This window comes from Chelon labrosus (genome assembly GCF_963514085.1).
Source record: "Chelon labrosus genome assembly, chromosome: 5".
In the NCBI taxonomy this organism is placed as follows: domain Eukaryota; kingdom Metazoa; phylum Chordata; class Actinopteri; order Mugiliformes; family Mugilidae; genus Chelon; species Chelon labrosus.
In genome coordinates, this window is record NC_140341.1 from 18144689 (window position 1) to 18169508 (window position 24820).

At 40.6% G+C, this 24820-nt stretch overlaps 1 protein-coding gene across 1 annotated transcript; it reads left to right on the forward strand.

Moving 5' to 3' along the window:
- The first annotated feature begins 1380 nt into the window (after positions 1–1380).
- Positions 1381–24001, forward strand: fign (fidgetin). The gene is made up of 2 exons (XM_084544051.1): positions 1381–1451; positions 21578–24001. Exon 2 carries the CDS (start codon positions 21586–21588, stop codon positions 23812–23814), a length of 2229 nt encoding a protein of 742 aa, XP_084400177.1. The 5' UTR covers positions 1381–1451; positions 21578–21585; the 3' UTR covers positions 23815–24001.
- The last annotated feature ends 819 nt before the right edge of the window (positions 24002–24820 follow it).

Genomic DNA, 24820 nt, shown 5'->3' on the forward strand with positions numbered 1-24820 from the left:
ATGACCTCCACGGTGCACAGAGATTTTCACTGACTCTTCCTACGAGAATGGACTCTCGCTTCTGGTTGAATCATTTGAGTCGTAACAAGATATTGTTTTACTGGCAAATAACCAGCAGTGGAATGTGCTCTTAGATTTGCCAATCTCCTCTTTATTGTTCGCTGATGGTGACAGCATATCACACGGCGATGGGGAATGATGTTGGAGTGCATGGGCTTAAACTGTCAGCGGCTCAGTAGCTGCTCCCCATCCTGCCTTATGGGTAGGATTTCTCTAAAGAGATCATGCAGTTGGAATTAGCATGGCGCAGTCAAGGGACCACTGAAGGCTGAATCAATGCATCACTCCCAGGACCTTGGGTATGGAGATGAGAGGGCATAATGCGACTTTTGGTGCCGAACCTCATATCGTGTGTCTTACCAGGGTCTCTCAGCAGCAACCCCCCCAACGGGGAAGACATCGTCTCCCTCTTTCAAGGCCGCGCACAGATGATAGTGAGGCTCTGGAGAGTAACCTGCAAATGATTCATAACAGAAGGATAAAGATTTTATATTTTCCGATATAGTTAGATGAGAACGTTCATACTTTTATAGTTGCTCTCCACATCTAAAATTAAAGCCAGGCGCCTGTTGGTGTGATTTACAAATGGAAAAAGGACGAGATAAACAAAATCACTGATTGTCACATTATATCATGTTTATTTAATCCATAGAAACCAAAAGTGTGTAAATGTCAAAGGGCAGTTTTATGGTTGGATTATGCGAAGATGGCCCGCTGCATTGACTTTCTCCTTCCCACTGACTTTATTCGTATGTATGCCGACCTGTTGCTTTATCCATACCTTAAACAAATATGCAATCATAATGACACTATGAAGTTTAAGATTAGACATTCAGAGGTAAATCTTGGAGACAGATCGAGGGAACAGATCAACATCTTCAGTGTCAACTGCGTATTTAGAAGTTGTTGTTTTCTTTAACACCTTTAGAATAACTGGCGCTGATGAGTGCAGCACAGAGAGACAAAAGCAACATGCTGCACACATGAGGCATGAGACTGTTCTCATCAGTGCAGAACAGGCAGAGGCAGGCAGTTCCCAGTAGTGCTCGCAGACAATACAATTAGATAGTTAATACGTCAAATTGCCATCAGCAAAATGTTGGCATGATAGGCTACTTGTGAACTGCTGCTCATTAGGGTTGATTCTCTTTGAATTTGGCTCTCGCCGGAGAGAACATGCGCAGTGTGCAGCGTGCTGCCTTCAGTCAGTGGAGCAGCTGTCCAGGGTTTGGAATTCCAACATGGCAGAGGCTGTGGTCAGTCTTCCCCTCACTAACTTGGAATGGTTTCAAATCGTGAGCAGCCACGCTTAACCCCAGCGAGCCATTCATCTGCGCACTCACCGGATCGATGGTACTATAAACCCTGACGCTGCCCTGTCACCTACACAGGTAAGTCCCATTCTGTCTACCGGTGATGCGAACAATTAAAAAGAGAAAACGGAGCAGCTGTGTACGCGCAAACGCTCGCTGCTCAGAGACCATGTCGCGCATCACAGAGCTGCAGCGCAGTCCGTAGCCGGTCATTCTGCGTTTTTTTTGTTTTTTTTTTTAACCTCGAAGCCAAACGACTTGTCACCGCTTTAGCTCAGACTAAATGAAGGCGATGGAGTTACACCGACTCCGCAATTAACGTGCAACTCTCGGTAGATTGCGGAGAAGGCAGCACGCACGGCTGGATCCAGTCTCCTAAATAACTTTCCTGCAACGAGAAGTTTTAGCATGTCAGCCTGAATAAAACTTGCCGCGATAACCGCAGGCGGGAGGTTAATAGATGGGTTGTCATTGCGCTCTTAGTGGGACAACTGCTGGCAAGTAATCTATTTTAAAAGTAAAGGGAGGGGGCATCACGCTGGTTTAGCCTCTTCCTCTAATGGGCGGCATGAAGAATGTGTGTTTTATGTCATCTACAGTCTCTCACATGCTTCCTATTCTCCTGTTTCAACTCGCGCAAGAAGTGACAGGCTCCAGCCGTGCCTGTGTGGCTTTCGCGTCTCCGTCCAAGGCTTTTTATTTTCCCAATCTGACTCGCATGATCCGTTTTCCTCGGTTTACGCTATTCCCAATTACACAGCCCAAATGAGTACCTGAGGGAAGAACGAGACGCCCTGCGTTTTCTTTTTTAAAGTTGTGAAACCCGATATCTGAGGAAAAAGTGGCTGTAATGAGAAGCAACCTTTGGAATTCCTCCTCGTGAAAATTCCGATTCTGCTGTTTTCCCTCTCCTCTTGTTTTTAGGCTTGAAGACATGATCACTAGCACCAGTATCTATGGTACGTTCATTTTGTAATTATCTTTAATTACCTCTATTATTATTCTTATTATTATTTACTAAATGTCATATTTGGAGGAAAAAAAGGCATCGCAGTGATGCATTTTTTCTTTGTGCATGCATGGTCCATCCTCAAAAGTTAACACTTGTTTTAGGCAAAATAATTCAAGGAACAGAGAAAAGGATACACTGAGTGGTTAATTTCATCCAAGTGGCATAATCAATTAAGCTCAAAGTACCTTGAGAAGGCTGAGGAATTTGCCCCCCATTTTAATTTGCTGTGGTTTGTGTTGCTGGCATTCTTTCTGTGCAGTTTCACTTTTTCTTTCTCATTGCATTGCTTTCATATTGTTGCATGCACAACCCTGACAATACGACTATTTTGCTTCACGGACACAGGATGTGAATTAATAAGGGTTGCAAATTTGCATCGAGGGATCACATTTCTGACACAACAGTAGTTTCTTTTTATTATTTTTAACGTGGGCTGCTCTTTTGTGTTGTAATTTAGCCATAAAAAGTCAAATTTGCACTTAAATGGATTTATGGGTGTTTGTCTTTAAAAATGTCAATTATTTTAAAAAAATGAATTGCATGGCAGTGTCTCGGGATTGCTTTTAAATGTTAGGACAATAAATTCAATGTCACAGCTCCACAAATATCAGCCTGCATGACCCAATATGCTGTGGTTTATTTAACAATTATGAACGTGATGGATGATTGAAAAGTAGCAGCAAATACAACAAATGTATTGTAATACAGCAATCCCTGATATCACAGTATTGTTATTGTGCAGGTAGCCTGTCAAACAATATATAGAATGACTTCAGGAGAACTCACACACTAGCTTTTTTTATTTAGCTGTCACACCCTAACTGTTCGCTAACTAACTACTAAATCAAATTTGCTCACAGATTAGTTCAAAGGCAACATCAGAAATAGCTGCTACTCGTGTGCCCGCTGTAATGATTTGTGACAAGCCGGTAAATGGACACAAAGTCAGGAGAAGTAACAAGTTGTGTGCTGTCTCTCTTTCGCAAACACTTTGTCCTAAGTGAACCCTTCCCACCTCCATAAAACAATTTACTTAATTGTGTTCACACATTTCATTTGCATGTTTTGCTCTGAGAGGAAATTAACATCATCAGCAGTGAGCTGAAGTATGTTTTCATTCCTCTTCAAAAAATAACAGCATTCCAGCATCCGTCACTCAGTAAAGGGGGGGTAAAAAAAAAAAAAAAAAAAAGAAAATGTACATTACTGCCACGTTCATTATGTCTGAGTGTTTGGTTGTGATGTGTTTTTGTAAAGTGGGTTTTTAAATTTGCTGGTCAGATTTTTATGCTTTTCATATCTATGCCCTCCATGCATGTTTGTTGGTGATTTTTTTTTATTACAATGAATTTTGATTTGAGCTGCTCAGGCATGGGCGCTGAAAAAAAAAAAAAAAAAATGTTTGGAGCAATTAACAGTGTTTTAATCTGCATCCACAGCTTGTTCTCTAAATCTGAAATGCCATGTACGGTCTCTTTAAATGTGCCATTTGATATTTAGAGGTGCATAATTAAATTGAGAACACCTAATGCATGTGTTTTCATTCTACCATATGTTTCACGACTAATTTTAGCGGGAAGTTACGATTTCGGTGTCAGAATATGTATATTTAGATAAATTACAATGCATCCTGTCTGGAAAAAAAACCTCTTCTAATTATCAAACCATTCTCCTTATATGTTGGATCTCATCTAACCTAATTATTACGTACAACCTGAGCATGTTTATCAAGAGTTCAAACTGTGGAATGGTTCCATGTCTGAGCTCCTGCAGTGTGTGAGGCGGTTCTTGCAGATCCTTACTTAACCCCAGACACCTCCGGCGTGCATGGAAAGAAGCTGACAGCTCTGTTTATTTCTGATAGGATAGCACTTACGATAACAATCTAAGCTGCTGCTTGACATAAATCTCGGAGCCAAATTTGACAACAGATGCTGACCCTCCTGTTTTCATCACCCTCTACGCCGTGTGTCACACATATTCACACTTTTAAGAGCGAGTGTAAATAATAACAAGAAGTTGTGTGAAGTGCACTGATATAATTGCTTTCGCCTATTTCCGTAGCACGAGGACGTAAAAATATTCTGGCGTGGTACTGACAAAGGGATCCCTTGCTGAGGGTGGCCAAAGCAAAACATTCCTTTCCCACAGCGCTGTCAATGCACCTTACTTGTGTTGTGGGGAGGAACAAGTTTTAGTTAAATTTTTTTAATACTTTTGAAAATTTAACCCATGTTTTGGTTGTTAATATGTTGCTTTACAAGCTCACACCACGCCATGTAAATGGGTTTTTATCTTTTCTACTGTTATGGCTATTATAACAGTATATCATTGACTCTTGGTTAATTCCTTAAATACCCATATTCACCGACACAGACCGGAAACAATGGAGGATATGCATCTTTGATAAATCTCTGGCTTAGTTGAAGCAATCTATCTTCTCTAAATGTCCTGTCCATAATCTGAAATGTGTAACACTGAGAGTGATCACTAAAATTGACAGCACGATTGAAACCACTGCTTTAGGGAACACTTTATATATATGCACTAATGATGACAATTACAGCCGGCTCTCGAGTACCTTGAGCTGTGTAAACACCCCCTGGGATGTCTGCAGGGCTTTTTGTAAAGAGATGAAATGCTCATCTTTTACAGATGGATCTATTTGTCAGCAACCACAAGAAATCCCAGCCAACCCATTGACTGGATTGTACCAGATCAGTGCAAGATTGTCATCCTTAAGCAAATATGTTAAGTGGTGCCTTTCCTGTTTCTCATATAAAAAGCGAGGGAGTCCCCAACGGACTCCGACTCAGGCAAAAGAGACGAAAAAACTCCAATCTTTCAGCGTGTTGGCCCCCCCTCCTTCCCTCCCTCCTCTCTCTTTGTCTCTTTCTCTGTTCGTCTCCCTCTCTTGTATCCACATCTCTGTCGTTTCCCTCATGGCAGCTTGCTATGTTATCTTTGTGTTTTTCTCTCTACACTGACAATTCTTGCAGTGATTTAAGTTGGACTGCATTAGAAGGTGGAGGCAGCTGTCTGTTGCTATACTGAGGGACGTGTTTGCTCTACTGCAAAGATGAAGGACCATGAATCCTTGACATCCTCCCTTTCTCTTCCCTCCTCCTCCTCCTACCATCTCATTTAGACACAGTGACTGTCTGCTCAGACTTGTTTTTTTTTTTTTTTTTCCCTTCTTCTCTCCTCTGAGTGACAGCATATGGCATAGACGTTCTCTAAAATGCATGTGCCTACCATTGGTTGCTTGTACTTACCCTTCGTATGTCTCCTAGCTACGGGCCTGTCGTGTAATTTCTTTTTCATCTAATTCTAACAAAATACTCACACATATCGGATGAAACAATAGCGGCTGCACATTTGGATTTCTATTCCACTGCAGGATGTAACTGAAATATCTGTTTGAAATACAGCCCATATTATATTATTTGTGTTTTATGTGCAGAGATATTTTGCGATTGTGTGTGTGCATGCTGGTCTGCCTGACTATTTTTCTTTGTGCATGTTTTTTTTTTTTTTTTTTTTTTTTTTTTTTGCAGTTTGAGGGTCGACATGATGTCTTGTTATCTTTCCCCATTATTTCTTATTTAAAAAACTAATCCCTCACATATGCACTCTGTAATATCATTAGCATCCATACCATAAAGGATAATATGCCTGGAGAGCTTAAAGTTCACTAAATAACTGATTCTAATGGCGACACTTTTAATAAGGTATGTTGCACCGCTGGTTTATTCAGGCCAGCGTTGCCAGGTATATTATTTACACAGCATTTGTTGCCTTAAAAGCCTTGTCCCCCTCATTTCCGACACATTGAAACAGGGGCTTTGTTTCATCTCCTTCACATGAGGTGTCTCTGCACTCATAAGGAGACGAGGCAGCCCGGAGCCTGTTGGGGATTGTCTATTCTAGCCAATCCCCAGGTGTACTAAACTAGGTTTAGCACTAAGGCTTTTAATCTGGACTTGTAGGAGATTCATGTGCATTCATAGATTTGCCTCTGTAATTATCATACCCCAAGCGGCAGCCAGAGAGACGTTTGCCTAAATCACTGATGTCCTCATTACACTGTTTACATTTTAATTAGACATGCTAAATTCTCAGTTTTTTTTTTTTTTATCTCTGACCACAAAGATAGGAGATGCTGAAATCTTTATTTCAGCATGGATATATGCATAAAGTGTTGCCGCCTGGTTGCAGTGATTGCACCCCCCCACTTAAAAAAAGAAAAAGGAAACAAACTAAACCAAATTATTGTAGGTTGCTTTAAGAGTAAGATCTGATTTGAGGGGCCGTGGTCAGCTCTGGATGACAGCATGAACATGTTATTCATGTTGTACTTTTGACTGAGCCTGCTTCCATATCTTTAATGTATTTCTTTGGCCATATAACTTGCTGTCGCTTTCAGGCAGTGAGTACCCCAACGCTCGAGGAGTGTGATGAACAAAATCTACAATTCCATGACTTTTGAAAATAACTGGCACTTTGAGCCGCCATTGTGTGCCTGAGTACTGTTGCTTATCATTGAACAACCTTGATGAAGAGAGGTGTTTGTTCCTGTCCTCCTTCCAAGGTGTTTTCTTTTCTTTTTCTTTGGCGTGCTGTTGGCGAGTTTCATATTGTGAGAAAGCAGCAAGGCTTTCACGAGGGGATAGGAGAAAACTCAATCTTTTTGCTGTATTGAAATTCCTCTTGTGTTCACACAAACCAGTGTCTGATTAATCTGGTAATCGAGGCCACCATTCTAGCAACACTGAAAACCCATGCAACTGGACGAGCTTTAAGTGCTATTTCATTTGTCAGCTCCGTTATAGGTCATTCTGAATCGGAAATATTTGAAATGCCCGTATTCTTTCAAGCAAACCCTCGAATCTGTCTTGAAGCCGACTGCCTTTAATCACTCAGAACCCTTATTATGATTAAAGTGACTGCGATCCTACTGCTATGATTCTATAAAAAAAAAAATCCCTTCGTCTAAATTTAATAAGAGATAAAAAATTATAGCTGTCATCTTGAATACATTTGTCTCAAAGAATACCAGTGTGTCACAACCGTTTTTTTCTTTGCTATTGTAGTAATGACAGTGTGGTAGTGTTATGATTCATGTATTGAAATACATGCTTGAATTAACTTTGACATTTATATTCAAGAGCACGCGTGGATTTGCTTTGAATATAAAAGTTCATCTTTTGACTGTTTTTCATCCTCCCATTCATCACACCCCATGCTAATTGCCTTAAATATCAATTTGAGACAATTAGCTGAAACGATGATCAGATGAGATGGGAGCTATCGGTGGCTTCCTCAGAAAGTTTCTCAGCGCTTTCATTCATCCTCCGTGGAGACGGGTGGCTGACAGCTTGGCACCGTGCCAGGTGCTAGCAGAGGGAGCCTTGAGTGCCAGGGACGGGAGAGGATGGGTTGAGGTTTGCCTGATGGTGTGGAGAGGAGGGAGATGAGGATGAGCGGAGGGAAGAGAAGAGGGGGGAGGTATGGGTGTGGAGGGAGGGGTGAGTGTATATGCTGCCATGGAGGTTTAAGATGTCAGGCTGCGGCAAGGCAGCGGGTGTCTGCAGTGACACCGTGACGTGATCACAGCAGTCTGTGCAGAGCCAAAGCAGGACGACTGGACATGTGGGGAGAGGAAGAAAGGAAAAACGCGATTATAAGATTAATATGTGTAAATAACTCAACTGTGGTGTGTGTGTGTAAAGGGAATGATCATTGAACGTCTTGTTGTCTGCTGTGTGGCCTGTTTGCCGGTGCGCTCTTAGAGTCCACATGGTATTAGATTAATTTAAATGAAGGAAAATAAAGAGCGCTCAAGAGTTCAGCGTCATCACTGAGCTTTATGAGGGCCGACACTTCTTTTGTGTTCATTATCAGGAAATCACCTCAGGGACTCGTGTTGACTTTGCATGGTCTAAAATAGCTGTAAAGTGGACTGCCCCGCTCTTACTCGCTCACTTCCGCCATAATTATCTGGGGAGGCAAGGTGGAAATATGAAACAAAGGGTTTTTTTTTTTGAGAAAAGCAAAGTTTAAACTCGTACTTTGCTTTGTCTAGCATGTTGCACATTTTAAACAAAAGCGTACGGCCTGTTTGATTCCAGTAACATGTTCAGAGTGCGGACTTGTTAATGCCTCTAGCCGACTGCTGCGGCACCGTGTCTATAAAAGTATATTATTATTATTATGGCGATACTGTAATGCTCTGCTCGTTTAAAAGAAAATGTATTAATAAAACGTTATTGTTGGCATCGGTGGGCCTTCACGTTGTTTATAGCAGCATTTCTGTACAGTACAGAAAAATAGTGGCAACAGTAGATTCATTAACTTGGAGCGTGATGTTTCTGCAGCCCAAACCCTGACTGCATCGCCTCTCCCACATCTTTAAATGGATCCCATGAGTCTTCAGCTCTGTTGTTTCCATTATTCATTTCAAAACTTCCATGTAGCTTGGAGAGGCTAGAGGGGTAAAAAATAATTTTGTGTCTGGAAAAAAAAAAAAAAAAAGAATTGATGTAAAGCAAAGTCACTGCTTTATGCAAAGTGTGTCATGCCTTGGGAGCATGTGAGCTGGTGTACTGTAGGAGGAGTGAGTGCTTGGGCAAAGGATGGTCTGTATGTGTGTGTTGCTGCCCGTGTGGCTGTGTGTTCCTGTCAGTCTGTCAGTTAGGTCTAATGTAGCTCCCTAGAGGTACCTGGGGGAGACCCATCTAGCACCCAGTCAGCCTCTGCTGGCGGCCAAATGGTGACAACGGGTTCCCACAGAGAGAGGAAGTGTCATAGTATGTATGTAAACTAGTGACAGATGACTGGAGACATGTGGCCTGTAGACACTGGGCCTGAAAGCAAAGCAGTTGTGCCTGTTCGGCTTTCTCTCTTTCTCCCCACTTGAGACTTCAGAGAGCGGGCGTCAGACTCCACCGCAGCGAGGAATACGGTGACAACAAGTCAAAGATGTGAATAAAAAGGATGCAAATCATTTGGCATGAAAAGACACATGCTATGCGTAAAGGTTTTGTTTGCCTTTGAAAGGCTGTAGCAAAGGAGTGAGGAGTTTTTAGTGTGCAGAGCTTCAGGCAGCTTTTTCTAGGCCACAGGTCATGTGGGTCAGTGTTACACTCCCTGCAGCCTCACTTCAACCCTCGGTCTGGAAATAGAACATGCAACGTCACCCAGCCAGGAGGGAGGTAGATTCCAGACCTCAGTGGCCACAGGCTGCACATGTGGAATCTGCTCATGTAGTTGACCCCAAGTGTTTGAAACTCAGAATGCTCCCAGTAGGATATTGTTATTTCATGCATACCCAAATGAGCAAGGCTGTACGAATCGCCGTGTACAAAGTGGACCACTATACTTGCTGTTCACTGCTGGCTGTTCACAATTCAACAAGGGAACTCACACTAGCCAGAGGCGGATATATTTAACAGTATGCGCATAACCTGTAAGAGAGGCGAAATTTAACAAATAAACAGAGGAGTAAATGTTTTTTATTGCGAATCTCTGCCAGCAGGCCGACAGAGACACAAGAAGTGTACAGTTAAGAATCAGACAAGCATTTTTAAAGACGCTGTGTAAATCGCAGGTCATGTAGCATGTATATACTATTAGCCTTTCCACAGTTTTTGTAATATCAACATATGAAACAGTTAAACTATTATTTGAGGACACAATCTCTGGGACAAAAAGAGAATATAAATATAAAATAAATAAAACACACACAAATTATTTCCTTCAGACTTGGAAGGAGCAAAAAAAGAAAAGCTTGTACTTTTTACCATCTGAGTCTTCTGAAAAAATAATGACTTTGTTAACTCACAAGTTTTGCTATAACTCCCTTGTCCTAATAGTGACCGTCTGAGAGAAAGCTGCATTTCCAAGCGACGGTTCTGCTTTCTATCCAAGGAAGTAAAATCTATCAGCGCTGATGAGTTCATGCTCCATCGAATATATCCACGCCAAACTGTTTATTGTGAGCTCCAATAGTGCTATTGTGCTATTCTCTAGTCCATGTGGTGCAAAGAGCCGATTCACATTTGAGCAATGGCTGACCCTGGGTTGTGTATATTGATGAGTGGGATTTGTTTCTTAATAGAATTGTGTCTAATTAATTAGCTTTTAATTGGTTGAACTCTGAACATGCAAATGCAGCACAATGTGGAACAATCATTACTTTAAACTGCATAAAGAACTGCATATTGGGGTCGACATCATGAAATGTGGGAGATGTTTTGTGTTTATTCTGTTAATTATAATTTATGCTTCGTGGCGTAAAATTCACTTCTTCCAAACTCACCTGAGTAACGGATTTGTAACATCCGTTAGTTGAACAAAGAGAATGCGGGGAAATATTTGAAATGCCTACCTCTCAATTTCTGTTAATTATCTCATTTATTTTTCACAATTGCTTTGTGACACAAATTGACCTTTTTTTTTTTTCTTCCCTTCGTTTCATAATCTATTAAGGAATGCTCTGGACTGATTTTCATTCCATGTCCCTTTTTGCATTCTTGCCTCATTCGCGTCAAAGCGGCGAACTCTCTGAAGGCTCCCAATCTGTTATCCACTTGCCTCACAGAGGTTTACGGTTGATGGAAAGTGGCGCATCTCATTCGTTTCTGACATTTGTACAAACGACACTACTCAGTTATATTGTTGCTAAATCTAAACTAGAGGTAGTTGAAACAACTATACCACTTTACAAATACAAAGTTATGGTGTTCTATGTTTAATTTTCGGTTTTTGCAGTTTGAGATATTTTTAATTATTGAAATAAAAGATGGAGCCACGATAATGGTAAACATTGAATATATAGTTTAAGGTAAAACAGCATATTTTCTATAATAATTGACATTTATTGTGTCATAATGTTATGATTAAAGGCAAATTATTGTGCTGTTGTTACATGCACACTATACAAAAGTGCTTTGATTGCATTTTATATTAAAGTAAGATACAAAAATGTAATTTTATGAAATATGATCCTGCTTTACGGAACGGCACCAATAAACAACCCAGAAGATCTTGACAGCAAAGAATTTCTATAGGATGTAAATGGGTGATCACTTTAAAACAAACAAAAAATAATAATAATTCTTTTTATGCATGTTATTTCTTATTAACACACAAAAAGATAACAAGGCCAGTTCATGGGAATGTGCAACAGCTTTTGACAGAGCTTATATTGTTATGAAGAGGCTGCAAACATTTATTACATATATTATTGCTGGTTTGACACAATACACTGCGTGCGTCAAAAGGACACACAGCAGGTACACTCATTGCCTCTGTATATCACTCAACAGGTGTTTCTGCATATAATCTAATTTGACTGAACGTGCTTGGAGATCGGTATAGTTGGGCGTGTTAATGAATTAATTGCTGGATGCTGTCATGATGAATGCGTGCGTTCTCACGGCGTCAATATTTCTTTCAAAACAAAAGCTTATATGTAATGAATGTATTGATAAATAAGGAGGTCAATGTACAAAATGTGTCGCCACGAGAAAATGCCTTTTTGCGCATTCAACGTGAGCATTACATATATGGAAATTTTTATTTTTATTTTGGTACCACTTCAAGGGAACATATCAAGGTTATTAAATTATTTTACGCCCTTTAACATAGCAACATTTTTGTCGCTTTACATAAAACTTACAAGTTCATTTTAAAATCCAAGCAAATGCCGCGGTTCTGTTCTGGTGCCGTGTTCACCATGCCACCGCAGCTCTTAGAAGCCATTGTTTGCCAGTGGGCGAACCAATCTCCTGGACAGCTCTTTCCTTGTAAAAGTTCCCCTTTATGGCTTCACTACTTCACTTCAGTAACTTTATTACAGTATAGCTGAGAGATTTCTATTTCATATTGACCTAAGATTGCTTCAGTTGTCTCATTTCACCTTTTGTCTGGCCTGTGTTGGAGAAGTGACCTTCTTTGAGACTTGCAGTCGATACCACAGAACGCTTCAGAATGCTTCGGTGAAAAGCTGACAGCGGTTACAGGCAAACATCCTTTTTCTCTTCTCTCGGGTATTTTCAATTAGAGTTCAATTTAAACTTTTAATCACTTTAATCTGTAGGAAACAGTAAATAGAACAACAGGCGGCCTTGGCTTCCAATGTGCATACAAACAAACTGAGCCTTTGAATTCCACGGGTACAGTGGGATTCAGCTGGATGAGTTTAGGCAAATTCAAACCTTTAGTGTCGTTCAGATGAATGTCCTGTTGACCTTGTTTTCAGGAGAGATTCTGTCGTAGAGCAAAGAACGTTGTTTTTCTCTTTTGTATATATTGGTGAATCAAGGCTGAGATGTGCTTCAGTATCTCCCGTGGGTCCTCATCATCAATTTGACAGTTGGGCCACACCTCCATAACGGTAGTATAATGGTAATTGGAGTTTTCATTGTTTGCAAAGGAGAAATTAAGAGGAAAAAAACAAACAAATCATATGGTTAGCTGGTTAGAAAAGTAGATTGACTTTTAGTACCACCTACCATGAGAAAGAAGATTGAGCCTAGTGCAGGAAATAGAGGAAGTATGACTCTGAATTTATACAATAGCCATGTAAACTTCTGCTTCATCTTGAGACCAAGCATAAAAGTTTGGTGACAAAGCCACTGTTGTGTTTTGACAGAGCGCTAAAGGAATTAGGGTCCAATAGGAAACTAATTGAGGCATTTAACACTGTAAACACCAAGGCAACGGAAACATGATGCCGCATGGCATTAGCTAAGACGTGTTAACCCCAGAACATTGGTAAAATGTCACTTCTTTCTAAAGATATTCGCCTGGTAATGATGGGAGAAGCTGCTGTTGCCAAGGTAAATACCGTCCAGCATAGCTCCAGCTCTGCATGTCAGACATGGCATCTGATGTGAAGGGACAAGTACAGTATGGTGTTGTGAGGGCCCTTTCCTCTCTGCTCAGCTGGACAAGCCTACCAACATTGCTGACTGGGTTCAGCTATTGGTGTATGTGCAATATAGAGCATAGCAATAGTAGTATTATTATTGGGTCTGATTTGTGTCTCAACGCTGTCCTAAATGAACTATCTTTACAGTTCCATTTAGTTTGATGTCCTAACCAGGTTAATGTGACTGTAATGGTTGGAAGTGTAAAGCAGTGAATTGGATCATTTGTTAATTTACAATGGGGACTGTTGTTTCCGAGTTTGGCCTAACTACTGCATTACAATTAAAGCCGAGGTGTGCTACATGTATTAAAAAATCCACAAGATCCTACCCAAACATTCACTTCCCTGTTTTCTCTTCCCCCTGCACTGACTGGTTGATCTTTGTTTGGAGTGTTCCTCGGGGTAACAGGACTTTGGGGAATTAAGATGTTAGTGAGTAGCTTTTGGTCAATGAGCCTTCATGTAACAAGGTCACAATCTGCCTCTCTTCTGATTTGTGAACGTGATCCCCTGAGAGCTAAAGTAGCCAAGTTCATAGAGGCTTACAAAATCATTGCTTCTACTGTATGTGTGCTTTGTGGTTAAACAAGTTTCACCCAGTGCTCGAGTTCAACGGCTGTGTTCTTTTAACTAACAAGTCATTTGAGTATTCATCAGTATTATGCACTACAGAGCACCATGAAGGCCGTCTCCCATAATTGTCTTAGTTTTATTCAGTGTACAGTACAAGTTCCACTTGTGCGTGGAGGGCTGTTAGTTTAGCATGTGTGCAGATTTAGCTATATTTAGGGTAGTAATGGAAGATATAGCCACGGGGGCCTCTTGGCCTGAAGAGTCATGGTTTAATGAGCATCGCTAAGACAAAGGAATGACAGCTCAGAGAAGCTCTCAACCTCACTATTTACTGTATTACAGAGAAATATGAGAAGTACATGTTGGCCTGAAGCCAGCGGACTTTATCATGCAAAGACCCATGGGCCTTCTGAATACCCAAAGTAGGCAAACAAACAATGCATTATGGACTTAAATTTGAATTTCAAAATGTGTATTCAGTAAGAATCAGTGTAAAGTTTAACATATGGCACACCATTCAATGTCACATCCATACCTTACAAAATATGTTTGTTAGCTTATTTCTTTCTTTGGTCAACTAATGTTGTGCCGACCCGTTACTACTTACTTACTTTTCTTTCAAATGACTCTAAAGACGGTCTGAATAATTTCTCAAAACAGTTCGGCATTTATGTTTTTGATGTATGTTTTGCGCAAAATTTGTAATGCACCCCTTATAGCACCTGGACAATGTATAATAAATTACTGTGTCTATCTTGATTTTAGCCACTAACTTCAGGAGTTAATCTATATACAGTGTTGCTTTTCCTGTAAATAATGACTAGAGCTGAATACCAAAACATTTACCCTGAAGAAAACAAGATTTTGGACAGTTAAAACTGATTTAAATTCCACAGCGGGCATTTGTGCAGTGAAATTGTGAAATCATTCCTGAGTGGGAGGTTTTACATCCTCTCATTACATTTCGGCTGAATTATTCAGATCATTAACAGCTCTGTGAAAGCAAACTATTTCATTCTGTTACGAGTTCTTGCAGCTACTGTTAAAATAATATGCTGCACCTGTAGATTGAGACAGCATTAGGAATTTTAGACATTACAAAACGTCAGATTATTATTTTTCATAACCATTCTCGTATGTACCAAAAACACATGTAAGCTGTGAGAATGCATTAACTGTAACTTCAGGTAAAAAAAACAAAAACGGGTACGCTGAGGATTCATAGTTTTATTCAGAGGTGAACCCATGTGGCAGGTTGCCTTGTACTCGTCTGCATAGCACTCTGTCTGTGTTGGTTGGTTGCAAATATGGAGAGAGGGTTTGTGAGCCTGAGTAATGATTTTGCAACAAGTCCTCAAGCGTGGAGGACTATATAGGTTGTTTGTCCCTACAGTCATACCCATAGGAGCTTCGAGGGAAAATATAGCACAGATATATTTCACCCCTGGTTTTTATATATAAGTTTAAGCAAAAAAGAAAAAACTTAAGGTCTAAGGAAAATCTCCCGTCTTAAAGACCAGTGTCTTGTTGACCTGTCCACTTACCCGGACCTCCTCTTCACCTCACGTCCTCTTTAACTTCCATGCTAATTACCACTATAGGTACCTGTTGATGATGAACCATATCCATGGGTTGTAATAAGCTGATTGGGATATTTTCCCAAACTAATCAATCTGAATTTCTTTAAGATGATTTCAGTCATTTGTGGAACTGCCAAAGAGCTGCAGCCACCGTCATTCCTCTGTCTTTTCCACATGACACCAACTGACACAAATGTTGCTAGTGCTAAAAATGTGCCATAGCCTTTAAAAAAAGGCTTCTTTAGTTTTTAGTCGGATCCTGTTGCCCTTATTTTGCGTCACTTTTTAAAGTATTTTTATAAGAATTTTAAGCAGAAAAAATGACACATTGACGACCTTTCTTTCTTAGTTTGTTGATTTGATTTATTGACTGCTGTAATTTGATTTGGATGCTGGCTAAGTCATGATGCGATGTACTGAGGCCACTGAGAAATGTGAAAAATGACACTATTCACAAGCAATGCAATGCGTAATTAATTCCTGTCACCACCGGTTTAGATTTTTTGCTTTGAAATGATATGTTGACTGTTAAGACACACAGCATGCCTCGCATTCACCACAGAAACAGAGTGCCAATCTTTGGCCATGGACTACGCTCAGTGTTTTATTGAATAGACAGTCCAGATGTAGAATACTAAATTTTGCACTTCTCATTTTTAATTGCAATTTTTAATTTCATCTAATGATTGGCCACCCCGCTGGTTGAAGCAGATATTTTAAGAATCCTAAACGGCAGATATATTACCTAATATATACCATATAAGCCAGCAGACACAAGTGAATTTATATAGTGAAAATGCGATGCTACACAGTCTGATATTGTGCTTAAATATTATACTTGTTGTTGTTTCATGTGAAGTTCCATCAAAGGTTACACAGAGTTGGGCGTAACAGTACCACCAGTTTGGTTTGGTGTTTTACTATTGGCAGTGACTTGTGGTTTGTCAAAGCACCTGCACAGAGTGTGTCGGGCTCTAAGAGCGTAGTGTTAGCGTACTGTTTTTATTTTTTATGCTTTTGGTGAAGCCCCCTCACAGCAGGTGAAAAGAAAAAGTTGACTTTGTGATTATGTATCCAGGGGATAGCATACGTCTGTTTGCAGCCCCTCCCTCGGTGGAGGTGTAGTAAACATGTCCACATTGTGAAGAACTGGGTATTCCAAATGAGAATATGGAAAACGAAATCATGGAAAATACTGTGAAGCCTTTAAATATAATATTAAATGTATGAACACAGATGCGACGAAGAAGTGTTCATGAACGCTCCATAAGATCTTGTATTGGCGTAATGAACTGACGCACGATATTCGTGCATGCTTCCTCAGCTAGACATTGACTTCCAGTCTGTGGCTTTTCAGTCGTAATTTTGAATAATCCTCATTTGTAACGGCAGTCACGTTGTATTCCAAATGAAACTTCACATGCAGCTGAATTAATACTAGTGTGCTGCCACGTGCAAAAATGCACAATATGAAACAACTTCTTGAATGCGTCATCCTCACCATATGCACAACGTAACTAATCATATGTCAGCATTTTTAAGCACAAAGGACCCAACTCTATTCTAATTTGATAAATCATCAACCATGTGTCATTTTAAAAACCTGTTGTGGAACTAGCTAGCATCACATGTTAACATTTGCTTTCCTGCCTTCGTTTCTTACCATTGTAAATTCTCTGCTGCCATGTAAACACAATTCGCCATTGGTTGCTGATGACTGTATGAAAAAAATAAAATAATAATACTTACTAGGTAAATTTAACAAATAACATTTTTAAAAAATCTGATCACAATAAAATAGATTTTGATCGTTTATGGGAGTTCTTGCAAGTCATTGTACACACATTTCCTGTTAAACTACATTTAAATGAATCTACATTTTAAACTAAATACCTCTCGTACTTATTTGTTATAATTGCAGAACAAACTGTATCTGATCAGTTCTATACATTTGGGATAGCTGCTTTGAAATGGCCCCAGCCCTGTTCCGATGTGTCTCTAACTTCTCCCTGTGTGCTCATCTGAATTATTTTAATTACAAAGAAGGGTCTCGACCGGCAGGTTAACTACAGTCAACATACTGTAGGCAAGTGCTTTTTAAAGTCATTTTCTACCTTTTATGTTTGGATCAGAATAAGATCCTCTGGGATCAGTGGACTTTGATAGTGTAGAGACATGTAGTAATTTGCTGCCATGGGTAGTCAGACTGAAATGTATGGGCAGTAGCCCTGGAAAAGACGGCGACTGAGGAAGGCATATCTTTTCTAAATGAGGGGTTAAATGGCACCCTGCCATCCAAAGATTGGAATTACTGCCACATGGAGCTCTAAATTGAGTTTAAATAGTCTTAACTTGATATGTGAGATGAATGACTGCCTGTAGCTGTACAGATTACCACTTCACATTGTATTAGAATGTTTTGCCCCACCCCTACTCAGAGCATCTCCGGTGAATTTGAATATGAATATGAGCTTGTTTTTATTTATAAACATAATTACTGTCTGTCTGCAATATTTGCACGCTTGTCAAGTGGAGAGCTCTGTGTGTGCAGAATAAAAGCAAATGCTCCCATAATTATGTTTACGTCCGGCGATGAAAATCCCAGGGTTGTAATGATCAGTAATTATAAATACTTTTCAGTATGTCTACTGCCTCAGCTGGGACTATTGTGTGGTGTGAAGTGCAGAGTTTGTGCAGCTTAATTATGACATTGTACATGACTAAATGTACCAGTCTGCTTCAGCTCTGCAAAACACTTCCAGTGCATAATCATGCTGAAGTCTGACTTTAAAGAGCTCATTACAGTTAGTTTTCTAAAGAGCAGCTTATTAAACACAGTTACCTAATAAGCATCTTTGGTGGTGCAAATTGGTAAAAATGGTAATGAGTCTGATTAGGCCGCGTTTCAATTACGACAGCTTTCACTTCCCTCCCCCTCTTCCTCAACCCACCCCCTTTCCCCTCCCCCAAGCCAAAAAGAGGAAGGAAAGTCCAGCTCTTTATGCTTGGGAACCCTCCTGGAAGGCATTTTGTTTCTCTCTCTCCATCTCCCTCTCCCTCTCTCTCTCTCTCTCTCTCTTGCTCTGCCTCTAACTCATACACACACGCACCCGCGCACATGCACAGAAAAAGGAAAAGAAAACCACTCTGCCACCTCTGTGCTTCCTTTCAGCAGCACAGTAATGAATAGAGAATTGTGCAAGCGGTGGTCCAATTTACGCACTAGGAAATTGGATGGACAGAGTGGAGGCCCACTCTTGTTTGCTTAAAAACGGCCTAGGCTACCAGATTAATAGTTCCCAAAAAGGTCAGCATCTCTGTTTCATCGATGATGATCACTGAACCAGAAATTAAACACTATGGCGCAGCATGACACCACGGCATCACTTGTCAAATGCATTTTGGCTCCACCTGGTCTATTTTTCTTTGATGAGTGTGAGATATTTTGTACAATATTTGACGCAGTTTGTCAGGAAAACACTTTCAAAAACTGTAATGATTTGGTGTATTTTTCATACGCTGGACAAATATATGTCATCTAAAGGTTGTCGTTCAGATCTGAGTCCACCTATAAGATATTTAACAAAAAAATAAATAAAAAATGGACAAAGTCTGTGTTAAATCTTAAATTTACCACAGAGGATTATTGAGACCTATGAATTGACAAACAGCCCAACAATGGCCTTATTTGTTGGTGGCTGATCAGTGGAATTTGAGCTGGAGCCCTGAGGCTATCTGAAAACATTCCACTAATAGAGCACTCTGTAATTATGCCATTTCAAAGAAGAACAAAGGAACCTGTGGACGTTGTATTTGAATTTCTATGCAGGTCGAATAAAGGATAACGTTTTACCGTAATACCAAGATCATTATGCTAATGCACTCTGTGTGTGTGTGTACACGTGCATTAGTGTCTATTTATGGGTTAGTGTGCAATTGGATGTCTTACTGTGCATGTGTGTATACTATTTTTGAGTACACATATGCATATTATCTCGTGGGATACATTTACCATCCACTCCGAAGCATTTATCCATATCAGGCTATTTTAAGTGTGATTCTAATTTGCATACTATGTTTTTATACATATCTTAGTAGGAGGGAACTTGTTGCATCCTTTTATTCTTACACACAGTACCACAATGTATTATTACTATTTCATTATATTACTGCATACACATAATTCAGTATCAGTTCATTTGATATGAAAGACAGACTTCTTTGCAGCACTTTGGTTATTTTCCACATTGTGCAGTAGTGTGCCGTGTTTCGATAATCTTCAACTCATGCTCAGTGATCTCAAGTACACTTTGCAAGTAGCACTTCTTTGATTGTCCAAAGTGGCACATTGTTCTGAGAGGATTAGCGGTAATAGAAGAATCTCACTCAATAAGATGAGTGCAATTTTGTTATTGACAAAATGTGCCTGGAGTGTGAAGGAACTCCACTGAATGGTTTTTACGAAACCTATTATCCTCATGCTCGCACTGCAATATCAGTAATGGCCGAGATATCGTGCACACAATACGCTAGCTATTTCTTAAATACTGTTCATATTTTCCAGTATTTTTTCTTTTCTTTTTTTTTTCAGCAATAATGTGGAAACAAATATTGGAGAAAATAAAGGTATTTTAACGTAATATTAACAAGAGGAAAAAAAATCAGACGTGTCAAAATCCTTTTCCACTTACTTGTATTGAACCCACCTACATATGTAATAAAATAGCTGACCTAGAATATACTGGTTGACTAACACAGGAGGGTAATCAGTGACTACTTTTGGTATTCTCCAGGGTGTCACTGCTACATTATCATTAGTCAACACGTATTAAATAAATCCAGTTTTCCTTTAAGATGTATTTGTAATTTCATGGTATTTCCTGTATGCTGCTGAACATTTCTGTTCAACCACAGTATGCCTACTATACTGTGTTTTTCTGCCCAGGCTTTCTGCCTTAGGCTTTTCTTTTCTTTTTTCTTTTTTTTGTTAATCATTAGCTTGGACGGTTGACAGCCATGTGAGCCATAGCATGGATCTCTTTGACTAAAACCTTGTAAATTAACACAATTAGTGCAGCATCATCCTGCTAATTAGCTGCTGGTGTCTAGTGTTGCGGGTGGGCAAATGGCTGGGAGGGAGTCAGAAGGGAATCTACAGACAAACACTGCATTTGTAATCTGCTTCTGGACAGTAGCTGTTTGTTGCTTAAATCCTGTAATATGGATTTAACCTACTGAAGTATAGTGTACAGCATTGCTGTGCCTGCTTTACAAAGAAAGACACGCAGGAAAAGTTTGGTTTAATTCATCTCCTCTCATATCTTCTTGTTTATTTTGGTGAGATTAGTGTTGATGATAGATGGGTGAGACTCTGTACACTATCTCAGATTGTTTTGAGCTGTAATCTCTAATAGTCTACATTCTTTGGGGGTATAGTACATCCTCTGATAATCCCAGAGTAAAAGATGACAGCATGAGTAAAAACTTTTATTTGCTGATTGACTTTCGGATTTAACTTGATTATTTCTGTCATTCAAACCCTTAAGGCCTTAAAGGGAGGCTGAGGGAGGCTGCGGAGAAAAAGACAAGTGAAGCATGTTTTTTTTTTTTCCTTCCTCACTGTGTCGACGAGGAAGCAGTAGGCAGACTCGATGTGGATGTAATTCATGCTGGGCTGAGGGGTTTGTGTGATGAAAGCAACAGAGCGCTGCCAAGGAAGATTGCTTTGCTGCTCTCCTCCAAGCAGATTTGAAACTGTCTCAGAATGCCTCAGATGAGAGTTGGATTATAGACTGACCTGCAATGTCTGTGTCATTCTGCTCAGTGTTGGGTGGATTATACCGCGGTAACCAGGTGTAGGGCCCCGCATCCTCATACTGACCATGATGCGTATTCACCGTTTGTCATATGAGACACATTTAGAGACTATACAGCAAGCTGTATTAAAACATTTTTGTAAGATTAGTGGGAAACTATACACTTAGAAAAGCAATTGAGGATTTTTTTTCAGTGTTTGAGTTATTATAGAACAGCATATTAAGTGATTATGAACCTTTATTTAATGCCTACTTTGACATATTTCTCCCTTATGTGGAATATCTAGGTCTAAAGATGCAGTGGACCCCAGAGCACACACAATGGGCAGAACAACACTTTGACATCTCATCCACTACCCGCTCACCAGCACACAAAGTAGAGGCCTACCGGGGGCACTTACAGCGAACATACCAGTATGCGTGGGCGAACGATGACATCTCTGCGCTGACTGCCTCCAATCTGCTTAAGAAATATGCAGAGAAGTACTCTGGGATCTTAGAAGGCCCAAATGAAAGAGCCCTGCTGTGCTCCTACTCTGATAGCACCACTGGACTCATGAATGGACGAAAGTCAGAGAATGAGTCCTGGCAGGAGGGGATTTACCCAATGAACTGTGCTCCAGATGTTATATCTGTGAGCAAAGCTGGAATGACAGCTGCCCTACCCCCTACAGATGTGTCGGCTAGTATAGGCAGCTCCCCAGGGGTGGCCAGCAGCTTGTCTGAGCCTAGCTATTCCAACAGTAACTGTGGGAGTCACACAGCCACCACTCTCCACTCGGGCCTCCCCTCTCAGGAATATACTGCCAGCTACAATGGTTCCTACCTGCATTCTAGCTACAGCGGCCAGACTACCCCAGCTCTCCCTTCCCCACATCCTTCTCCTTTGCACAGTGCCGGGCTATTACAACCACCACCACCACCTCCTCCCCCTACCCTGGTTCCGAGCTACAACGCCGGGTCTCCAAACCTTCCCAACTACAATTATCCTCCAACAGGGTATGCTTCACAGACTGCTGTTGGCCCTGGTTATAGCCCTGGGGGAGCACCCCCACCTTCTGCTTATCTGCCGTCCGGTATTGCAGCCCCTACACCAATCCCTCCCTCCACACTGCCTGGCTACACCTACCAGTCCCATAATCATACACCAATTGCACCAACACCTTTGAATGGCAGCACATCCAACTCATTAAAACGAAAAGCTTTCTACATGAGTGGACATGGAGATATGGACTCTAGCTATGGTAATTTCAGCTACAACCAACAGCGCTCTTCACAGAGCCCAATGTACAGAGTAGCAGACAGCAGCATCTCAGACTCAAACAGGGGCAGTGGCTTTGAAAGAAGTACCGAAGCTTCATCTTTAGCTTTTAAGCCAACCAAACAGCCAATGTCCTCTGATCAGCAAAGAAAATTTAACTTACACTCTGGCAGAGCAGTAACCCCTCCATCATATGGATCAACCAAAAGCTCTGCAGGTGATCTCCGAACTGGTGAGTCCTACAACAAGTTTGGATCTCCCATCATGAGTGAGCAAACTGAAGAGCACAGACAGCACCTCTCTCACTCCCTAACAGGGCCTGACATAGGTACGGCTACCTCGTCCATCCATGCTGCAGAGGAACAACTGAAGAACAGTGATTCCAACCTGGTGGAGATGGTGACCACAGAAATCCTTCAACAGGGCTCTCCATTGGACTGGAGCGACATTGCAGGTCTGGATATGGCCAAAGCGGCCATCAAGGAGGAGATACTATGGCCCATTTTAAGGCCTGATATGTTTAGTGGACTTACCACATTACCTCGGAGTCTCCTTTTATTCGGACCTCAGGGAACTGGTAGAACACTGCTGGCACGCTGCATGGCCAGCCAACTGGGGGCTGCATTTTTGCGACTTAGCAGTTCAGCATTGGTGACCAAATGGCTAGGTGAAGGGGAAAAGATCATCCAGGCTTCTTTCCTTGTGGCCCGGTGTCGCCAACCGGCAGTAGTCTTTATCAGTGAGGTGGATCTTCTGTTGTCAGCCCAGCTCAGTGAGGAGAGCCCAGTCAATCACCTCAAAGCTGAGCTCCTCCTACAGCTTGACAGTGTTTTGACCTCTGTTGAGGACCATGTTCTTGTGGTCTGCTCCACCAGTAAGCCTGAAGAGATCCCGGAGTCCCTAAGGAGGTACTTTACCAAGCGACTGCTCGTCCCCTTGCCTGATGGGACAGCACGACATCAGATAATCAGTCAACTGCTCTCACAGCACAACTACTGTCTTAGTGACAAAGAGATGTCACTACTGGTTCAGAGGACAGAGGGCTTTTCAGGACTGGATGTGGCCCAGTTGTGTCAAGAGGCTGTGGTAGGTCCTCTCCACAGCATGCCTGGGACTGATCTGTCAAGCATCCACCCCAGTCAAGTGAGACCAATCTCTTACCAAGACTTTGACAATGTGTTTTGCAAATTCCAGCCCAGCATATCACAAAAAGAACTTGACATGTACACTGAGTGGAATAAAATGTTTGGTTGTAATCAGTGAACGACACATTTTCTTTAGAGCCCTGTTGTTGCGTACAGGCAAGAGTTTGGCTTTCAGTGAAAAAAAGGTGAAACACTAACATACTAGACAGAGCAAAGAGATTGTTCTTGCAGACAGAAGACAGTTGTTTGGACATCACACATTGGTAAAATTCAATGTAACACGATGTGTCGGAAGCCATGTGCTTACTAAAAGTCAAACAATTTGGAAAAAAATGCCCCACATTTTTTGTATATACATATATATATATATATATAAATATATATATACTATTCTGCTGATCTTGAGATTTAGTTGCTATCAAGTGCCTGAGGTGGTGCTGTTTAAGTTTTTTGTTGGTAGTTTTTTGCCTCACAATCTTCATTGGTGACATGTGCTAATATAAGAAAAAAGCTTTACAATGTGACAAAAAATTTTCTCTTTTTTTATTGAAACAGTGTTCTTCAGCTGTGTCTGTTTTGTGCTCTCTGTGAACAGTTGTGGTTAATTTGAAATGAATTAAATGTATTAACATAATTTTAGTTGGGTTTCATTACCGTACACATGGTTTAAGTATGTGTAAATCATTCTTAGTACAAAAACAGTCATACCCCCTTTTTTTAGCTGTAACAACATAATTTGTTTTCTAGCAAATACAAATTTGGTTGATGTTCTAGCCTCTCCTCTGTAGATGTAATGACAACAAAAATACAAAAATGTTATTTTACCTGTTGACTCCAGTTTAAACAGTTACTCTGTAAAATCTCATTGCAGTAGTAATTCACAAGTAAAATTCAACCATTTGTTCTCTATTTGACAACTCAGGAAAGTGATGATGATATGTATGGTACCTCATAAGCTTGCATCAAAGCATTACACGCTACACAAGCATTTGGCTTGCATTTGAAATTGCATCATCAAAACATGAAACCCTATATGATACCTCAAAAAAGCTCAAAATGAAACGAGAAGGCTGGTACAACAAATGTATGAGAGCAATTCTGGTTTATTTGTAAGACAAAAAAGT

What these genes read in the sequence shown, in the direction of transcription:
- fign (XM_084544051.1), top strand. Translation starts at nt 21,586, where the DNA reads ATGCAGTGGACCCCAGAGCACACACAATGGGCAGAACAACACTTTGAC.